This window comes from Protopterus annectens, chromosome 7.part0, assembly GCF_019279795.1.
Source record: "Protopterus annectens isolate FY-2018-M chromosome 7.part0, PAN1.0, whole genome shotgun sequence".
Classification (NCBI taxonomy): Eukaryota; Metazoa; Chordata; order Ceratodontiformes; family Protopteridae; genus Protopterus; species Protopterus annectens.
In genome coordinates, this window is record NC_056739.1 from 1,734,338,554 (window position 1) to 1,734,360,683 (window position 22,130).

Below are 22,130 nucleotides of genomic sequence, written 5' to 3' on the forward strand. Positions count from 1 at the left end.
TATGAAATCCCCCCCCCCAAATCTGGATAGCAGCCAGAATGTTGTAATAGCAGGGGTGAAGATTTATTGGCTGAGGATCAGTCATACTTTGGGATAGTGTGTGTGGGTTGCGTTCACTACGGGTTCACTCTTCAGTGAAGACTAGAAGTAGCCTGAAACGAAAAGCATATCTACAGAATGCATGCAGACCCCACCGTGGCATGTTGTGCATGTGTGCATCTTTGCCCACTTAGGAGCATGTGTGCATGAATTCTGGCTTGTTAGGATGGAGCAGTGAAAAAGTTTCCTGGACTACCAGGGACACTTGTCTCATGCCCCTACTTGCTGGTTGTCCCAGAGTCATACTACTTTTAGGCAGTTTTCCCGTGAAGAGAATTGAGTACGATCTCAACCCGGGAATGGAAATAAATTAGTCAGCTGAGAGATTGCTGGATGAGTTCCTACCTGAGTTTATCAGGAGCCCAGTTATAGAAGGAGTAATAAAACTGTAGGTCACATGCTTGCCAGTCCAATAATAAAATGAAAAATGTACATCAGTACAAAGAAAGTGGAAGGAAGATGACTAGACACCCTCCTTAGACAGGATGGATCAAGTCTGTAGTGTGGAGATACAGCCAGATTTTCCAAAAGAGCCATCTTCACAGTGATTGAGTACTGCTGCTGCTGCTGCAGTTGGGTTGACATCCCTTTTTAGATAGACAAGTTTGTAATCTGAGACTCCCCTAAATTGTGTAGGCGAGTAAACAAAATACAAACCAAGGGTTAGTATGAGACATAATCCAGGTAGAAGGCTAGAAGGTTGTCTCCATTTTAGTGTGTGACTTGTTCAAAATTTTATATAGGAAACACTAAAAGGCGACTTAAGGAATGAATTAGAGACCGTTATTATTGTGCCAATAGAGGCCATAGTTATAGTGCCTTAGCTAAACATATAGTAGAGAAAGGCACTAACCATTGGTTTAAGTTTATGGCAGTAGAAGTAATTTATGAAAGTTTTAGGTTGAGTGATATAACTAATGTCACAGAAGGGAAAGAATTAAGATGGATTCTTATACTATCAGCACATAGAGGTGCGGGGTTTGAATGAACCAGTACCTCTTAAGCCAGTTCTGAAAGAAAGAAAGCTTCTTAAATAAGTTTACTGCTATGTGTGCTTTTATGGCAATAGCCTTTTATGGTTTCTGTCTTAAAAGAAAGCTGTATCTTTAAATTTTTATGGCTTCTGTGCTTGAATGTTTTTATTGGTAGATATTTAATTGATTGCATTTTAAAGATTTGAGATGCTGCTGATTTTTTGTATGATCTGAAGAATCGATTTTATCGCGAAAGTGCTCACTTGTGTTCGAATACGTCTATTTGGATTTTACACTGCTCTTTGCCATCTTTTTATTGGTTTGCTGTGGTGCTGTGTTCTACATTTTTGTTTATATATATATATATATATATATGTATACATATATGCATACACACACACACACACACATATATATATATATATATATATATATATATATACACACATACACACAAACACATTTTATATATATATATATATATATATATATACACACACATATGTATGTGTGTGTATATATATATATATATATATATATATATATATATATACACACATATGTATGTGTATATATATATATATATATATATATATATATATATATATATATATATATATATATATATATATAGCGAGAGAGAGAGAAATTTTAAGTGTTTTTTGTTTTTATTTTTGTATGTATGTCCTGGTCTCTCTAAGAATTATTGTATTCTTTTTTTATTGTATTCTTTTAACTATCAGCTATTTCATTTCTGGAACTGCCATTTTTAGCTTTGTCTAGTATGAGAACATATTTGATCTAGAAATGTACGTTTTATGCAACCTTTTTAATTTTTTGTCAAAGTTTAGGTGTGTGGCCTTGTTTAATTTTAGCAGGAGTAGTGACAGGAGATGCAGTGCTTATGTTGACACTGAAAACTTCCCTGCCATTTATTTTACTTCTAAGGGGTTTTTGTCTCAAGTTTAGTGTACTGTCTTTGCTTTTACAGGGCATATATTGCATGTGTTAACTCTGTGATAACTTACCTGCCACTTATTTCTGTCAGACTAATTTTCTTTCCAAGGGGTTTCTGACAATATTTAATGTACTGCTTTTGTATTACTGTGTTTTGGGGACTTGGTCAAAATGAGATCCTTCAGAAAGTCCTCCAAAGCTAGTTACAAAAATAAAATCGTCACTGATTCTAAAGACAACCACAAAGCATTCTACAGCTATGTCAAGAATCTCAGTGGTGACACTCCGATCTGCTCTGAGCTACAGCACAATGGCATTAGATATACAGAACCAACTGATATTGCCAACATCCTGGCAGATAGGTTCAGTGCAAACTTCAACCCCTCAAAGGGCCCATCACTGTACCGGAAGAATGCAAAGCCCCTGTAATCACAGCTGCACAAGTAAAGACCGCACTCTCCAAAGCTAAGAACACAGCATCCATGGGACCTGACAACATCCCATGCTGCGTTCTGCATGAACTACAGAACGAACTGGCACCCCACCTAAGCACCGTGTTCAATCATAGCCTCACTTCAGGCTTCGTGCCTACTGAATGGTGCACAGTGACGGTTATCCCACTCCTCAAAGGGGGCGCCACCATGGACCCTGGGAACTACCGCCCCATTAGCCTGACGAGCCTGGTCTGCAAGGCAATGGAACGTATCATCTTGGAGCTTATAAACAAGGACATAGGTAACCTCCAAACTCTGGACTCCACTCAGTTTGGGTTTGTAAAAGGTAGGTAATGTCTCCTAAACCTGATTGACTTCTTTGAAGCAGTCACCAGAGCCGTGGACAAGGTTAAGGTGGTGCACACAGCCTATCTTGACCTTGCCAAGGCTTTCAACACCATCCCCCACTCTGGAATTATAGATAAACTCACTAGACTGGGCATAAATCCCTATGTCACAAGATGGGTGGCCGTCTGGCTCACTGACAGAACCCACACAGTGAAAGTAGCAGACTCCAAATCCAACTTCAGACCAGTGACAATTGGATTACTACAGGACTCAGTCCTGGGTCCTCTCCTGTTTGGCATCTACTTCTCAGAAGTCCAGGCTAATACAGCAGGTCTTTGGCTGATGAAGTTCGCAAGATGACTGCAAACTAGGTGCCATAATAGAATCGCCTAATGATGTGAACATTCTACAAAGGGGCCTCACTGAGACTGATGCTTGATGTCAAAGTCATGGCCTCAAGCTCAATGCCAAGAAGTGCAATGTCACCCCTTTGGGAAAAACACTGTACCCATGAACTACCACATAGACGGTAGCCTACCAAACACCAAAAGTGTGATAAGAGACCTTGGGACACAGGTGGACAGTAGTCTCTCCTTTGTGGACAGTAGTCTCTCCTTTGATAATCACATCGCCACAGTAGTCAGGAAATCCTTCTGCATGGCACACCATCACAAAGGGTTTCACCTCCAGAAAAAAAGAGGTCATTGTTCCTCTCTACTCATCCTCATCAGACCCATTATAGAGTACAATGCCCCATTTGGCATGTACCTCGCAAGACATCTACAACAACTAGAAAGGCCACAGAAATACCTCACCAAGAGGATTACTGGCCTCAAAACAGATGCCATACGCAGACAGTCTCAAAAAACTCCAGCTCTACTCCATTGCTTATCATCTACTCAGAGGCAACCTCTGCCTAACATACAAAGCCATGTCAAACCCAGATTTGTTGAACATGCTACACTTAAAGAAACCTCAATTCCTCCGAGCCACATGCTTCAGGGACCTAAACCTTGCCACCACAATAAATAGAACATGCTGGAGGGATAGATTCCTGTCCCAGAGTCTTCCCATGCTCTGGAACAGACTACCCATTCATGTCAAGCAAAGCTCCTCATTAGCCCTCTTTAAGAAAAATCTCGACAGTTGGATGGGAAATAGGAAATTAACCCCGGCGATCACTTCTGTGGCTCTGCTAGACAGAGTAGCAGAAAAATAACTTTCTTGGGTGGCGAAAGCCAGGGAACTATTTTGGCTAGGCTTATATAGGCCCCAGGGCCGATAGCCTAGTACCTACCTATGAGTAAGTGTACGTGTGCTGCATGTGTAGACTTTTGACAACTTACCTTCTGACTGACTTGTTAAAATGATCTTTTTCGGTCAAATTGTGGATACTTAATCACTTCTGCAATTCCTAGAAAGAGAAAACAACTTAAAAGAGAACACGTTCTGACTATTTTGGCTTAGTCTGTGTCTCAGCCAATGGAGGGTATTTGTTGTTGCACAGACCACTCACTCCACTTCCTCTCCACTTCCTCTGGTGTAGTCCTTTTGGCCACCATGAATTGGGAGTCAGGCACGCTGTCTTTGGTTATTCCAGTATCTGAACTGGGCATGGGAAAACCTTCTTTACTGGGACACAGAGTTTCTCTAGGGATGCTACTGGATGTGTATGAGGGAAGGAGCATCTTGAAGGGGCACAGATTCCTCTCCAAGTATTTCACAGAAAATAACTGTTAAGAAAAAACAAAAGGATAAACATTGTTCATCTGAGACACAGTATGTATAAGTAAAGATGAGTTTCTTGTCCTAGCTAAGAAATTATTACAGACTGTCAATCCTGGTGCACAGCCTTCGGTGACTTTAAGCAGGCAGTCAAAATATCCTTGAAGAAGACCGATCAGATGAGTCTTGACTTAGAGCAGGGCTTTGTCTTCTACATATTCTCAAGTCCAATACTTTGATGCTGAAGAAAACTGGTGTTCATAACCTCTTTTGGAGGTAATTTCATTTCTCAAATTGTTGCCTAGATGGAGATATTTATGGAAATTAATGGATGTTTCCACCGTAGTGAGTAGAGTTTTATAATACATTGTAAGTGGATTTGCCTCATTCTGTGCCAGTTCCTCCTCTACTGCCACCTTTAAGGATGTATATTATGCTTCTTTTATGAACCCAGTATCAAAAACAGACTTTACAAAGTTTCTTAAACTAACAAGCATTTATTTTCTCTTAGTTCTTACTCTATGGCAAGCTCAACTTCTTTGCCACCAGGTAAGAGGCTACTGGTATCATCTAAGCCTTCTGCTATGGATATAGAGGTGAAGACTCTGGGACGGATTCGGTAAAACATGCCTTAAATGTGTAATTCTGCTGATACTTTGTCTAGGGCCCCTGCTTCTGTTACTGTTTGAGGCGGTATGCCCTGGTACGGAATCAGAAGTTTTCTGTGGAAATAAGTCTGAATTCTTGAATTCAGCTTTAGAGAAAAAGGCTTTATTTGGCCCATCTTCTGCTTAGTATGACAAACAATTTGATGAAAGAGGGAAATTAGTTTAGGGAGTTTCTAAGTTTTTTCAGGCCCCCGTTCAAATCTTCCAGATCCTCTTTCATGTCTAAGAAACAACTAGATGTGGCAGGAGGGAAACAATAATCTTTACAGTAAAGGGATGGTTGGCAATTTCAGGATGGATATGCTAGCATGCCTCCCTCCTTCCCACTCTTCTCCTATCTCAGGCTCTCAAAACCTGTCTGCATAACTGTCTCTGCTTATTCCCATTTGACTACAAATTGTGACAGACTCATGGAAGTTGAAAGTGGTTCAAGATGGGATGCACTTAGCAATAGGTACAAAAAAAAATCTCCTTTTGGGGGAGTTCCCCTCCCACCTCTGAACCAAACAGCTTTGCTCACCCTAGGAGTCATAGAACCAGTACCATCCATTCAAGGGACAACGGTTTATGTGCTATAATGCTTCTAATTACAGCGAAAGACCCTTTTTGGAGATCAGTTTTAAATCTTTCTTATATATTTCAATATGGGAAGTTGCAGTATTTGAGAGGTTGATCCTTCAAAGCCTGTTACCCCTTATTCCCCAGGGAAGCTTTATGGTAACATGGGACCTAAGAGATCTCTGTACTGTGTTTGGGTCACACAATCAGTTCTCTGATTACCCTTTGAGTTATCTGCAGCTTCGAGCATGTCTACAAAGTGACTAGCCCTAATCATAGCTTATAGCAGACTGAATGGCACTCATTTTTTCTTCCTTATTTGCATGATGTATTTATGTTTCACTGTCTTCTCTCAGAGGTTGAGTCCTTTACCTGGGTTTCAACTCTTCTGACCAATCTGGGACTCCAGGTAAATATTTAAAAATCCTGCTTCATTAATTTACATCTGATTGACTTTGTAGGATATCTTATAGATTCTCCACAGCAAAGGTTTTTGACTGTGGCGACGATGGAGATGTTCATTGTGTTTCACTGTTGCAGTCATCACTGTAGGGTTCTTCCTGCGGGCAGGCAGTCCTTGGTTGGCCAGAATCCCAAAGTCTGGGTCCGGCGTCGGCTGTTCAGTCATGCTCCCTGACGTCAGAGCGCCAGGAGTACAAAGCTGCCAGCCGACGCCATGTTCTCCAGTCTTTCTTGCCGTGCGGAGAAAGCAGTTTGCAAGTGCCGGTTGGCTGACTCCTGATATTTTTTCGTGCTTCAGTCCGAAGACTTACTTCTTCTCAAAGCTAAGTACCCCGTTGGGGAAACTTTTTTCTTGCTCCAGTCCGATGTCAAAAAAAGTTAATAATTGCATTTCTTGTGGGAAGCAAATACCTCATAAGGATTTCCATTCTTACTGTATTCCTTGTTTAGGCCCTGACCACAACGTAGCTAATGTTGTCGGTTTTGTGCTAGATTTAACCAATGTACGATTAAGCGGAGGTACGATTTTGCTTTTCACTACTTTGGTAGGCGATTTAATTATAAAATGTCGTCGGACACGCTTCCGACTACCGGAGTTCACAAACAACGTAAGGATAAGGACAGGCCTCCGAGGTCCAAATCAGACGACGTTACACAGTTAGAGCCAGCTTCAGGTTCAGCCGTCGTCAGTGAGGCACTTTCGCAGCCCCTGTCGTCAGCCATTTCAGAACCAAAAGCCGAAACGGACTCCCACGAGAAGCCAACTAGGCCTTTGAGCACTCCAGCAGCAGGACCTTCGGACATTGCTCCCTCGGATGGGTCCGGAGCCGCTGTGCAGGTACTGGCTTCCGAGGGGGTTTTCAGGCCTACACAGCTTCTGATAAAGGCAAAACCCAGGACAAAGACTCCTTCTAAATCTAAGACAACAGCCCAGGCCTCTTCTGATCCGGGACCCAAATCACAGAAACAGTTACTTAAAATGGCGGAGGACTTGCTAACCATGATCAGGGGTTCACATCCCCCTCCAGACAAAAGGCCAAGGCAAGAGTTGGATTATGAATCTTCTGATCAGGCATTTATTTCTTCAGTATCTTCCTCTGACCAGGAATATTTTTTCCCTCCTTATGAGGATTCTGATGCTGAGGAATCTATTCCATCAGCTTCTCCCCCTGAGGATTTTTCTTTTGGGGAAACTTTACATGACATGAGGGAACATTTTCACTGGGAGGGACAGGAGTACTCGGAATCTAAGAGAAGGCTCAGGGATTTCCTTCTTCTTCCCCAACATAGACCCCTGGCTATTCCTCCTATTTTGGATATTGTGGATGATGCTTTTTCTGAGGCTAATTTAACTCCTGACTCCTTTCCTCCAGCTCCTGCTAAGCCTGACAGATATTACAGGGTCCCTGACTCCCACCAGTTCCTTTACAAAAATCCTAATGCTGATCCAGAAACCATTTCTCAGGGTCCTAAGGGGGTTAAGGCTGCCTCTGCTAAAAATCCTATTCTGACAGATAAGGATTCCAGAGCTTTGGAGAGATGGGGCAAAAAGGTGTATACTTCTGCTACTTTATCGATTAGGGCTTTAAATTGCCAATTTCATATGCTAAAATATCAGAAATTTCTACTGTCTGTTATGAAACAAAAGTTAAGTACCATTTCTGCATGTGCAGATGATAAGGAATTACATGATTTGATGCATGCTACTGAACAAGTGAGGAAGCATAGTTTACACTGTGGTTTTCATGCCTTGGAGGCTTCTTGCAGGGTGGCTGCCTCTGGCACAGTCATTAGAAGACATGCTTGGTTAAAGGAACAAAACTTACCTGATCAAGTTAAAGCAAAGTTACTGGATGCTCCTGTTCAGCATAATGTTTTGTTTGGGCCTAAGGCTGAAGAGGTGATAAAGAAAATGGAGGATAAGGCAAAATCCATGCAAACGGTTAAGGATTTCTTACAAGTTCAGCCCCCTAGATTTAGCAGAAATTGGCCAACAAAAAATTGGTCTTTTCCCAGCTCGAACAGGTCTCAGAGGGGTAGATATAGGCGCACCAGAGAGAGGCCTCAAACACAGACCTCTTACAGACCTAGACAATGGAGTGCTTCCACCTCCAGGGGTGGAGAGGACAGACCTCAATCATTTAGAAAACAGACTCAATGACTCCCTCTGCATGGCTCCAGGAACTTCTCTCCTGGATGCCCCTCTAGGAGGAAAACTCTCTCTTTTTCAACAAAATTGGACTTACATAACCCAAGACAAGTGGGTTCTGGATGTAGTTTCAAGAGGTTACAAATTCCACTTTCATACCTTGCCAAGACCAAATGGATGGCCAGACCTACCAAAACAGCAATGGTCCGAGGCATTACACCAGGTGGGATCCCTCATGGCTATGAGGGCCATAGAACTGGTTCCACAATCAGAGATGGGGCAGGGCTTTTACTCAAGGCTCTTTCTAGTTCCCAGAAAGCAAAACTCATGGAGACCCATCCTGGATCTGTCAGTCTTAAATACTTTTCTGGAGATACCGAAGTTCAAAATGCTTACTCTGCAGCAGCTCCTGCCAATGTTGAGCAAAAATGCATGGATGGTGACATTGGATTTAAAGGAGGCTTACCTTCACATCCCTATCAGACAGGAGTGCAGAAAATACCTCCGGTTCAAGGCCGGCTTGAAACATTACCAATTCTCTGCGCTGCCCTTTGACTTGTCTACTGCACCCAGGGTCTTCACCAAGTGCCTGGCACCAGTAATAGCTTATTGCAGACTCAAGGGTATTCAAATTTACCCTTATCTGGATGACTGCCTTATTCAAGCAGACAGCAAGGATGTTTTACTCCAGCACCTGCAATTTGTTCAAAATCTTCTCATGTACATGGGATTCACTGTAAACATAAAAAAGTCAAAGTTGACCCCCACACAACAGATAACTTTTCTGGGTGCTCTTTTAAACACAACAACCCAGATGGCATTCCTGACATCCGAAAAACAACTATAGCTGGCTTCCACTTTCAAAACCTTGGCTTCTATAACTCCGCTAACTGCAAGGACATTCCTGCAAGCTTTGGGTTGCATGGCCTCCTGCATCCTTCTCATACCAAATGCAAGACTACATATGAGAAAAATACAACGGTACGTAAAAAGTGTATGGTCCCAGCATTGCCACAGTCTAGACACACATATTGCTGTCTTGCCTTGCCTACAAAAGGAATTCCATTGGTGGTCCATGGCATGTCTTCACAACAAAGGCAAAGCCTTCAGTCTACCTCCAGCCAGCCAAGTGTTAACCACGGACGCCTCGGATTACGCATGGGGAGCCCACTTGCAGGGAAAGGGTCTGCAAGGTTTTTGGACAAAGGATCAGAAGCACCTACATATCAATTTAAAAGAGATGTTAGCTGTTCAGAATGCCCTCTTGGCTTTCAGGGATCTTCTACAACCAGGACAACTACTGATATGAACAGACAACACCACAGTTATGTGGTACATAAACAAGCAGGGGGGGGGGTTCACATTCCTACCCCCTTTGCAGACTAGCCATGACTGTATGGTACACAGCACTAGCTTGCAAAGTGGATCTACAAGGTCAGTTCCTGCCAGGGAAACAAAATACTTTGGCAGACAGCCTGAGCAGGAACCTGTCAGACTCACACGAGTGGATGCTAGACACCCACATATTCAAGATGATTACAGAAGCCTGGGGCTGCCCGGACATAGATCTGTTTGCATCCCCCCTCAACCACCAGTTACAGACTTTGCACAAGGACTTTTCACAAGCTAGCATGGAAAGTGGATGCACTATCATTCAGTTGGAAAAACCTCAAGGGGTATGCCTTTCCACCACTACCTCTTCTACCACGGGTGTTATTAAAGATCAAGCAGGACAAGCCCAAGATGATGGTTCTACTGGCCCCAAATTGGCCTCGTCAATTCTGGTACTCAACACTGAAGAATCCATCTCAGGAACCACCTTGGATTTTGCCTCAGATTCCCAATCTATTGTCCCAACACCAGGGCCAGGTTCTGCACTCTCATGTCAAAACTCTCAGCCTGGCGAATTCAGGATCTATGATTAATCCTCCCCTTCCCAAAAAGGTCATGGATGTTATCTTAGAAGCCAGACGGCCTAGCACTAGAAAATCTTATGCAGGCAAATGGAAGAGATTTTGCACCTGGATGCATGCTCATGACTCAAATCCTGTCATTCCTAATATCCCTCTGATTTTGCTTTACCTAACAGACATGCTACATAAGGGTTTATCCTTCTCCTCCATAAAAATTCATGCCTCAGCTATTTCTGCACATTACAATACAGACCCTCCACTCTTTTCGCATCCACTTCTGAAACAATATCTACGAGGAGCAAAGAATTTAATGCCCCCTAGGACACCACCCATACCTGCCTGGGACCTCAACTATGTTCTGGAAAATCTCACTCTGCCTCCTCCCGATCCGGCTGCCACAACTGATATTAAGTATTTATCATGGAAGACAGCTATCCTACTGGCTTTGACTTCAGCCAGGAGAGTCTCGGAGTTACAAGCACTCATGGCTGTGGAACCTTACATTATTTTTCACCAAGATAGGGTGTCTTTAAGGACTAATCCTACTTTCATGCCTAAAGTGGTTTCCAAAGTGGCTTTAAATCAAACTATTCACCTGCCAACTTTTTTCACTAATCCACAAAATAAGGGGGAAAGGATTTTACATTCCTTGGATGTACACAGGCAACTTTGTTTTTACCTGGACAGAACCAAGGATATCAGGAAAACAGAGCAACTGTTTGTTTCTTATGGAACAAACTCCCAAGGCAAAGCCATTTCAAAACAGACCATTTCTAAATGGATTGCACATGGAATCAGATTTTGTTACTCTCATCTTGGAAAGCAAATCCCAGGAAAAATTAGGACTCACTCTACCAGAGCTGCTGCTACTTCAGCTGCTTTTCTCAGGGGAGTACTTACCAAAGATATTTTGGAAGCTGCAACTTTGAGTCCAGTGCATACTTCTCTAAGCACTATAATCTCCCCTCTTTACTCTAAGTCTAGGGCAGGCTTTGCTTCTGCAGTCTTGCAGGGCCTTCTAGCCGCACCTTCTTCTCTATAACCACCACCCCTTATCTCAGCTTTGGGATTCAACCCTTTAGTGATGACTGCAACAGTGAAACACGATGAACATAGTACAGTTGTGTACACTTACCATAAATGTAGATGTTAGAGTGTCTTCACTGTTGCAGTCTGGGTTACCCTCCCTTCTGTCCCCTGTTATACCTTCACTAGTGTGCTTACCTACTTCACCTTTCTTCTGAGGTGTATTTGCTACAGGCTGTGGGGTTTGTGGTATGTTATTTTTTGTTTTTTACTGTTGGCCTTCATTTTTAGGCACCTGACATCTGGGGCAAGAAAAACTGGAGAACATGGCGTCGGCTGGTAGCTTTGTACTCCTGGCGCTCTGACGTCAGGGAGTATGACTTAACAGCCGATGCCGGACCCAGACTTTGGGATTCTGGCCGACCGAGGACTGCCTGCCGGCAGGAAGAACCCTACAGTGATGACTGCAACAGAACTCGAACATCTACATTTATGGTAAGTGTACACAACTGTACTTTTTATCAGCTTCTCAATTCAGACTTCAACCAGAGAGGTTCTCAGGATACTGAGATTCATAGCTTCTACGATTTCATGATTCCTGTCACTAGATTGTACATGAGAAGGATTCTATTGTATCTAAAACCACCTGGGCCTGACACTTGCATTATTTAGATTTTCAGATACCTATGTTGGGCTTTGTATAAATGGAACTGCACTGGTAAAAACTACAGATACTAGCAATGGCGTGTCTCATCCTTTCCACCTTAACCTCCAAGTCAGTCTGTAACTACAGACATCACAGAATTTCCTGGGGAGGCAGTTCCTATGAGGTAAAGGAACTGTGGGAGTCTTCAGACAGAACAAAGATTGTAATTTTAAAAGCAATATGAGCTGTGATCTATGACTTTTTATCTCCATCATCTATTGTTCCCCAAGACCTCTCATGTTGGTTATGGACACTACAGTGATGTGGTACATCAATAAGCTAGGTTGCACAAGGTTGTTCCCTCTGTATAGGTTGACTGTGATTGCTTAGTAGTTAGCTCTTCAGCATTCATCAACCCTGTCAGTATGTTATTTTCCATCAGAGCAAAAGATAGTGGAAGACAAACTGAGCAGGACCAGGATGGACTCTCACAAATGCAGTTTGAACAATGTGATCTTTCAGATATTGAGCCAATTCCGGGATCTGTTGGCCTTCTTTCAAAACAGGCAACGTAATACATGTTTTTTTTATTCCCTTGCTGGAGGATGTTTCTTTATGCATTTTCATCATTTCCACTGATACCAAAGATTATTCTGAAGGTTCAGAAGGATTCCTCAGAAGCATTTGTGGCTACCTTCTTTTTTGGCCCAGGCAGTATTGGTTTTCCCTTTTTATGGAATTTCCCAAGGTCAGTTACCTTTGATCTTCTCGCACAAGGCAGGGGGAGTTTCACACACCCAATCTAAAGCAAAATTATCTGCCTGGATTCCAATATCTTTTAGGTGCTTCTTCTTAGAGGAGGTGCATGAAGTAGTAAATGAGGCAAGAAATCCTGCTAATTATTTTGACATGTTTGATACACTTTTCTAGTTGATGTCTTCCCAATAATGAGGGTGTTCCACCCATGCTGAAATATATGTGAGTTAATAACCATTATCCTTAATACTACTTTGTCAAAGTACATCTTGTGGCCATGTTAGTATGTCTGTCCATGGATCCTTCCCTTTCTTTAATGTTTTCTTAATAAAAAGTTTCTGATATGGGTGTTTAATCTGAGATAATCTTGCATACAGGTTGCTCCTTCCTGGGATCTTAACTTCTGCTGGGCGAGTTAACTACATCTCCATCTGAACCTGCAGATCAGGCTAATTTAAGGTTCATTACATGGAAAACTGTTCTTTTTGGTCTCGTGCAAGTTTGAAATCTGAGCTGTAAGCACTCTTGGTAGGTAAATCATATCTGGTTTGCTTTTAGGATAATGTTTTGGTAAGAACAAATCCCTTGTAAATGTCCAGGGTTGTTTCTAGAGTTTCTTTGAATTCAGGCCTTCAAACTCCATGTTCTATCCTATCCCTCAGAGCCACGGAGGAAAGGATTTCACATACTCTGGACATGCATAGCAAGCTCAGATACTATCTTTACAAAACCATGTCCTTTAGAAAAGCCAATCAGCTATTTATTTCTTATGCTGGGACTAAGAAAGGACAACACAGGTCAAGCAGACCATTTTGCAGTTGGTTGTCCTCTGCTATTGTCTATTATACTGCCCATGATAAACCAGTTTTGGGCAGTATTAAGGTGCACTCTACAGGGGCTTTGCCTTCTTTGATAGCATATTGGAATGAGGTGGATTCTAGAAGCTTTCTAGATACAGTTGCATGGTTCCTGTATATACCTGTATAAGGCATTGCACACTGGATTATTTTGTCTAGATCCAGAACTGGCTTTGTTAGGACCATTTTCCAGGGGCTTCTGGATCCATATGCTTCTTCCTTCTAGGTTGGATAGGCTTTGGTATTCAACTCATGTAGCCTAAAGGCTACTGCAGCAGGCAGTGGGAATGATGAACACAGTACAGCTGTGTAAGTTGCACTTGCCCATAGCAGTAGATGTTACTGCTGCAGTAGCTGCACCAACCCTCCATCCACTTGTAGCATATAGTTATTGTTCAAAAATGTCTTGGTGGTTATTTCTTGTTGGCTTAGTTCAAGATGATTATACTACTGCTTATCTTTTAGTCATTAAAGTTGTGAAGATTTTCCTCTCTGAATGATGATTTTCCCTCTTTAGGGCTGACCAATCAGCAGTCAGAGTGGAGGTGAGTCAGAGGTTTTGGAAACTGGTTGTTGTATTTTAGGCAAGACACACCCCCTGTATTCTAAAGGCTACTGCAGTAGTGAGGAATTTAAATTTCTGCTGTTAATGGGTAAGTGCAATTTGCACAACTGTACTTTTGTGGAGGAGGTAGATTTTGAAGTTTATTTTGCCACCTTACTCCTCAACCTGCTAACATTCCCCTCATTCTCCCCACTGCTATGGTCTTGTGTTACTGTAGCTTAATTCAAGTAGTAAGTGATATGGCCTTTTTCCTGGAAACATCTCAGTCCTACAAAATAGTGACCACTTGACTTTGCTTTGTAGTTTGAACTTTAGTCATTCCTATTTTGGTTTATCCTGTCTTCTTGCAGTATTAGATTAATAGAAAGCATCTGCTGTAGCCCAACTAGTAAAGAAGAGAACTTTTCCACCCCTTAGCCATACTTGTTGTTGTAGGGGAAACACAAGTTTATATTAATCCCTTGCTTCTAGCTTGCTTAGTAATGGGTATAAACTTCTGTGCCTCACAAAGAATGTGCAGAACAATGTGGAAAGGAAAGGTTTTTTTTTTTTTTTTTTTTTTTTTTTTAATAGCCTTTAAACTTCATAGTGTGCCAATTCAGTCTACTTACTTTGTGTTGTCTATATTCAGAAAATACAAACATGTTGTGATGAAATGGCACTGAAAAGATTTCCAATTGAAGACCTGTTTACTACCCCAAATTCCTACCTTGTGCATCCTTCCAGCTATTAATAGACCAGCAAAAGGTATAGCTATTAGATCACAAGAGATTCCGTACTAAAATAAATACACAGGAACAGGCTCCTGTATGCCATTGGGCAGTTCCCAGCTTGTTCTGGTGCAAATGATTTTCCCAAATTGTAATTGTCAGTTTTGTTTTGTAGAAAGAATGTGTTCATGCAAACCTTTTTTGATTTGTAATAATGAAAGTGTTGTTTATCCAAAATTTCTTGTTTCACTGAAATTGTCTTTTTTCCTGCAGTATCTTGTTAAACATTTTGAACCATGCTGTAAATCTAAGGCAGTGCAGCTCTAATTTTAACAATGTTGTCATTTAGGGATGCCAAACTTCCTAAGCCTTTGATGGGTACAGACTTTTCACATTATTACAATTACTCTAGTTTTCATGCATAAAACTTATAATTCCACAGATCTGTAGATAGCACCCCCAGGATGCACTTGGTGACATTTTAAACCACCTCTAAACTAAAGCTACTGAAAACCATTGGTTTAACACTACCATATCTCTCAGCTGTCTGGATTTTTGCCTCATATTTTTGGCCCTTTCTTCATAAAACTTGTGTTTTTCTGGCAAATCATTGAGGATTGAAGTCACTAAATAATGACAGACATATATACTTTTCAGACTTCACATCCTTCATAAAATGCATGCTAAAGCAGTAACTGTTATTCTAGCAACTAGTTTGAAATCTGTCGCTGATTTGGGGTCTTTGTCTCACGTTTCTTGCTCTAAGAGTTTGACAGGTATTACACTACCTAAAGGAAAAACTACTAGAATTACTGTACTGCTGGCTGCCATACTCCAACATTTTTTTTAATCAGCCTTGCATTACAGTTGTTGGTTAGATCTCTCTCTCTCTCTATATATATATATATATATATATAATGTGAAACTGTTTCATGCAATCTTTAGTGTTTTAGTTCATGTTGTTTCATGTCGTTTGCCAGGTTTGTTCTTGTCCTTCAATGCTTCCAGCCTGTTTATGTTCTCAGAATTTAGTGACAAAGAAAGACTTGGCCTAGTTTGCATAACCATGTTCTGTACACAGCATCTGTTTTTTATCACATATATCATTGAATCCTGTTGGTGTTGCCTCCACCTGCATTATTTGAGAGGTCATCCTATGCAATGCATTCGCAATTCAGTCTGAACAAGTACTTCTCCAGATATAAAGACATAAAAGTAGTATTTCTGAAGTTTATTTTTATGAACCTTTGACTTTTGATATGGTGGTTATTACTTTAAATTATTTCCTTAGTTCCCTTAGGAATTTTGCCTCATCATGATATACCTTATAGTGCTAAGGTACAATTTCACAGTGAGAATAAACTGTACTGTAATGTCTAAATTAAATTAATAAAAAGTTGCTTTATAAATCATGTTGTACCATGCCATTAGGCCTAAATTGCACAGTTCTTCTTTTGTTTAAATATTTTTGATGTGTAAGGAGAACATGCATAAGAAAATTATCAAAATGTAACTTAAGCAGTATTAGAATTGCATGTTTCATATTTCATCTGTTTAAGAAAACATTTAAAATCATTTGTCCAAAATCAGACAGGCTAAAGAGTTTTGGTTGATGCTTACTTGAACTTTTGGGTTTATAGCTCACTTCTTTGTCTGTAATTTTCTGGGGGGTTTTTTCTTGCAGCAATTGAAGCAGATGGTGGTGACGTGAAGGCACTTTTCAGACGCAGCCAAGCCTTGGAGAAACTGGGTCGACTGGACCAGGCATTCCTTGATGTGAAGAGGTGTGCCTCTCTGGAACCCCAAAACAAGGCATTTCAAGAATCTCTACGGAGGTTGGGAGTCCAGATTCAGGAAAAGGTAATGCTCCAAAATCTAAGCTACTGTGTTTCATTGGGATGCATGGAGGAAGGTCTGAATTTTAGCCAAGACACGCAATATTTTTACAAGGGACAAGCCCCATGCTCCTCCCATATGATGGTTTCCTCTTGTTCCCATGTTGGGGACTGCACTCTCATAATCCTACTCTGTAAATTTACTAACCAGACACTTCAGCAATATTGGATGTCTTATTTGCAAAGTCCTTCTCCACACTGATAGTGCGTTAACTGGCGTGTTCTGGTGCTGTAAAATTGTATTGCTTGCATACATAATTTCCATATACTCTGGTAAGAAGGGTATGATAGATCTTAAGAACTGCCTGTGAGCTCTCCCATCATCCTCAAGCAGCCTTCTATTGTGCTGAATGACAAAATAAATGTCTGGAAATACTGCTGGAGTAGTCTCGTTATATTGTATAGGTTTATTCATATTCATAAAAAAAGTCATATTCCTGGAGATCAGATGTTTTCATATTAAAAAGTTGGGAGGAATACAGTCCTACTTACTGTGTTTGAGGCAGTGAGACTGTCACAATGAGCCATCAAGGCTTAGCATTTCTGGGAGTGACCCATACTCCACTTTTGTCTCCTGATACCCTACAAATGGTCATTAAGACATTCAGTAGCAAAAAAAAAAAAGAAAAAAAAAAAAGAAATGGCTTTTAGGCAGTCCATTGTGCTGTTGTTTTGTTGTATCAGCCAGCACCAAGTATCCCAATTGCTGTTCCTTAATTTGTCTTGGAGTGGGGGTAAGCCAGAGATGCTGCTAGATGGGCTGCTTTGTTTTTTCCCTCATTTTCTTTGGGAGTATGCTTCCAGAAGACCAGACTCCTCAGAGGCACTGTATATGTAATAGCTCCTTTCTCTTTAGGCAGAACTGACTAATCCGACTTCCTCTTCTGAGAACCTGTTGTCTACAGAAGCCCTTCCATCTTCATTTCTTCAGGACAGTGTTGCCACATATTTCAGATAGGTCCCATTCAGACCTTTCACCCCCTCAGAGTGACAAGCTCTCTTCCTCATTTTCAGTTAGCTAAAAAATACTGCATTCTCTCTGAGAGAAGTTTCCATTGTTTCTTTCTATCTGAGGTCATCTATCTGGAAAAAAATAAGCTTGGAGACAAATGGACCATATTTTTTCTGTCCATCTGACTAATACAACTGTAGATCCCTTTCAACATATACTCCTTTTAGTCTTTTCTTATCTCGGAAGTTTTTGATTCTGGTATTTAGTCACTCTTCTATCAAAATCCCTGTCTAACTTTCATTCTGAGCTACATTCTTCTTCCCCCAACTGTGTTAAAAATGATGAGGGATTGGACATCAAACTAGAAGGCTACTGGCAGTGTGCACTTCCTCAGTAAAACAAATAAAGAGCCCTGTTAAGTGTTTATCCAACTAGACAAGACAACAAGGATATAAATAAGACATATGAAAAGAGAGGGTGAATGCTGAAAAAGAAATGCCAAAAGCCATACAGAAAGGGAATTGCAAGACCTGTGTCTAAGGAAACACATAGCTGCATAGAGATTGTCGATGCTCAACCCTCACATTCAAATGAAACAGAAATAAGGGAAATTGGTGAGAAGATTGACAAACTGTAACTAGAAGTGCTGCAGACTGGTGACTTGCTGGCTGGTTATATTGGAAAAAAATGGAAAAAAAAAAAGGATGTAGAATCTTCCTTGAATGAACACTCTGATTTATCCTTGCTTAAAGTTAATGACACCAAAATGAGGTCAAAGTTAAAGGGTTTTAAAAAAATTAGTCCTAGCACAGTTTAGTAAATGGCCTGAACTTTCAGAGGTCCAACTCTTAATTGACAGGGACCACAGGGTATATGCAGCGGCTAGATCTGGTCAGTGTTTCCCTCATCCAGTAGTTCACACATGACAGTTCTTTGTTGACCAAAACTTTCTTCAGGTACCGGATCTAAAGGAGCAAATTCACCCCCCCTTTTCAAGAGGTGTGGACAGTTAAACTTATTTGCTTCATGCTGCATTACCTTGTGAGGTTAAAATTTTTCTTTCTGCATGGAGCAAATGTCTTCTTGGAAGTGGAGGAGACAGCAAAGGAACTGGACAGATATAAGTATGTTCAAAAACCACTAGAAGGGGCAGGTGAGCAACAAGAGGACAGAGCAAAAAAAAAAAAAAAAAAAAAAACAACCTTGTGGAGAGGTGAACAATAAAGCTGTTCCCGTTTATTTAAACAAAAATGTCTGAAAAGCAGAAGGAGATGTGAAGGCATTCAGAATGTGTCAGAGATGGTTTGTCACAGGGTAAGGGGACTGACCAAATGGCAGATCTGCTAGAGGAGGATCAAATACAGGATCAAAAAACTTTGTAGTCTTAAAAAAGGGATGGAGAAAATAAACAAAGGGAATGCAGTGTAAAATCTCAGATCATTAATCACTTTGAGAGTAAGGGAGACTTTTTGCAAATTGACAATAGACATTAAAATCTGTGCCTGTTGGGACTATTCTTATTTAATTTGTTAAATGCCAAGTGACTGTAAAAATACAGGTGACTTGGTTTGTTGCAGAAACCGTGGAATAAAAATTTATTTCAGAGATACTGCAAGAAGAGTGAAATTGGTTTTCTTCTCTTTTTTTTCTCTTTTCCACTTAAATCTTTATATTAACTTTCTGTAATAAAAAGTTGTGCTTTATGACTGGTCACGTCTGATTACTGGAAATCATGTACTGCATATCCTAATGACATGGGGGAGGGAGAAGTAAGATGCTTATGATGATGGTAAGTGTTCATAGCAGGCAGTTCAGAATATATGCAAGCGTATGTATAGTGCAGGGGAGGAACCTGTATCAGCAAAATGCCAGTAGGAACCTGTAACGATGGGCAGAGAAGTCAGTAGCAGGAAACATGGTGAAAGCTATTTAATAAGATCAACTATTAAAGTACAAGGAGAATAGCTTTGGCCACTGGTTAATGATTAGCAACACCAGCAGCAGATAATTATAGCCACTGAAAAAATTAGGTAAGAGGTATTATTGGATGTAAGGAGCACAAGCAAAATTGTACACTGGAGGGAAGAATGCTGGACATAAGTAGAAGCTAGGGATTACAATATAAGAAAGCAAATGGGGTGGGTGGAATCCTCAGCTCAGTTGTAAAAATGAGTGCTGGGATAATCTAGAGGACAGTGAAGGAAATCTATGACCGTTGATAGGATGTGTAAGAAATAAAAGTTCAGTGAAGGGGGTGAGGGAGCATGAAATGCTGGATGACTTTGAATGCATCATGCAAATTCTGTGCAGTGGCTCACTGACACGGAAAGGAAGGCAGTGTCAAGGTTTGAGTTTTGTACATAGTTCAAAATTTAGTTATGAAAAACATAGTTGTAGTTCTTTATTTTTTCAGATAGGGCTTGAAATAAAGAATTTGAAGCTAGTCCATTCAATAATATACATGCACCTAATGAAGAAGGGTGAACAGATATTAAAAAAAAAAAAGACTGAGAGAAGTAAAGAAGTACGAAGTGGGGGGGGTTAAAGAGAAATATTAGTAGAACATATTTTACATAGATATGATGTTGAGGTTGATCATATGGAGTATAAATGGGTAAGTGGAAGAAGACAAGGAAAAAAAAACAAACAGCAAATTACACAGTTAAATTTATATGAACCTATAAAGGCCTCACTGAGACCAACGTCTGGTGTTGAAACCATGGCCTTAAGCTTAATGCCATAAAATGTGTCGTCATTCCCTTTGGGAAAAACTCAGTTCCCACTAATTACCACATTGATGGTAGCCCATTGAACACTGATGGCATTATAAGAGATCTGGAGACACAGGTTGACAGCAGCCTCTCCTTCGACCACCACATTGACACTGTGGTCAGAAAGTCCTTCTGTGTGGCACATCTCATTACCAAGAGTTTTACATCCAGGAAGAAAGAGGTCTTCATCTCTTTCTACTCTTCCCTCATTAGACAATCGTCAGGTATAATGCCCCATTTGGCATGTACCTCACTAAACACATGCAACAACTGGAAAGGCCATAAAAGCACCTCACGAAGAGGATTCTAGGCCTTAAACACATGCTCTACATGGACAGACTCAAAAAATTCCAGCTTTTCTCGGTCTCACATCATCTATTAAGAGGCGATTTCTGCTTGACTTACAAAGCCATGTCTGACCCAGCCTTGTTAGAAATGTTACACCTAAAGAAATCCCACGCTCCAGGGACCTCAGCCTCATTACCACAATCAACAGAACATGCTGGAGGGACAGATTCATAACCCAGAGACTGTCCATGCTCTGGAATAGACTTCCCATACATGTCAAGCAGAGCACCTCACTTGCCCTTTTCAAGAGAAATCTTGATGAGTGGATGGGAAATACAAAGTTCACCCGGGGATCACTCCAGTGGCTCTACTTGATAGAGGCACTGGGAACTAACAGCTTCATGATGCCAGGGCACTTCTATGGGCTAGGCCTGTAAAGGCTCCTGGGCCATTGGCTTAGTGCATACCTGTGAACCTAAAGGTAGATATGTGATAGTGTTACAGGGGACACATCTAAGGCATGAAGAGAATGAATGAATGAATAACTTAAATATTAAGAGGGATAGGATACTTTGCAGCAGCCATGGAAGGTTGTAATAGGGGGTACAGGTATAAGAAAGGGCTCCTACACTGAGATTGAAGAGACTAAAAAAATTATGAAGGAAAATTTACAATTATGAATAGTTATTGGAACAATAAAATAACATTAGGAAATGTCTATATCCCACCTTGCTCAGGCAAGGCCATATTGAGACAAATATTGCTGGATATAGTGGAGTTCCATCTAGGTATTCTATTAGTATGGAGAGACTGTAATGTACTGACAAACAAAAATGATGTAGATGGGGGGGGGGGTCCTAGGGCTGAACAAGTGACAATTGAAGAGAAATTCTTGAAACAACTAAAATATATGGGTGGAATGATCTGGGAAAGGAAATTCAAGGTCCAAGAGAATTTAGCTTTTACTGTGGTAAGCATGGCACTTGATCTGGAATAGACTGAGTCTATTCCTAAGAGGAGCATGATTGTCTAATAAAGCAAGTACATACACACCCTAGAACCTTTTCTGCCTCAATGGATTGCACAATAGGTCCACTGCCATTTGACAAGATAATAAGACAGTGGATGGCTGGTTATAGTTGGTGGAGGAACTCTGATAAGAGAAAGGTGATATAACTGCAATAGCTGACTAACCCAATCCTGAGGAGGTCAGAACAGGACATAGATAACTCACATTTGGGGTTGGCATAATGGTTGTGGTGTTTACTTCACAGACACAAGGTACAGAGTTTGATTATCACCTTTAAAACAGAGCTCCTCAATGACCCTATTCAAGTGCAGACTTGACAACTGGAAGGGTGACCGTATATTCATCTC

The 22,130-nt window shown here is 40.9% G+C and overlaps 1 protein-coding gene across 2 annotated transcripts in view; it reads left to right on the forward strand.

Annotated features, from left to right (window-relative positions):
• The window catches only part of UNC45A (unc-45 myosin chaperone A), a 1,636,854-nt gene that overhangs the window by 127,501 nt on the left and 1,487,223 nt on the right, over window positions 1–22,130 (forward strand). For both annotated transcript variants that reach the window (XM_044078271.1, XM_044078272.1), the window contains one exon: window positions 16,532–16,707. In XM_044078271.1, the coding sequence (XP_043934206.1) occupies window positions 16,532–16,707 (176 nt within the window). The remainder of the gene's footprint in view (window positions 1–16,531; window positions 16,708–22,130) is intronic.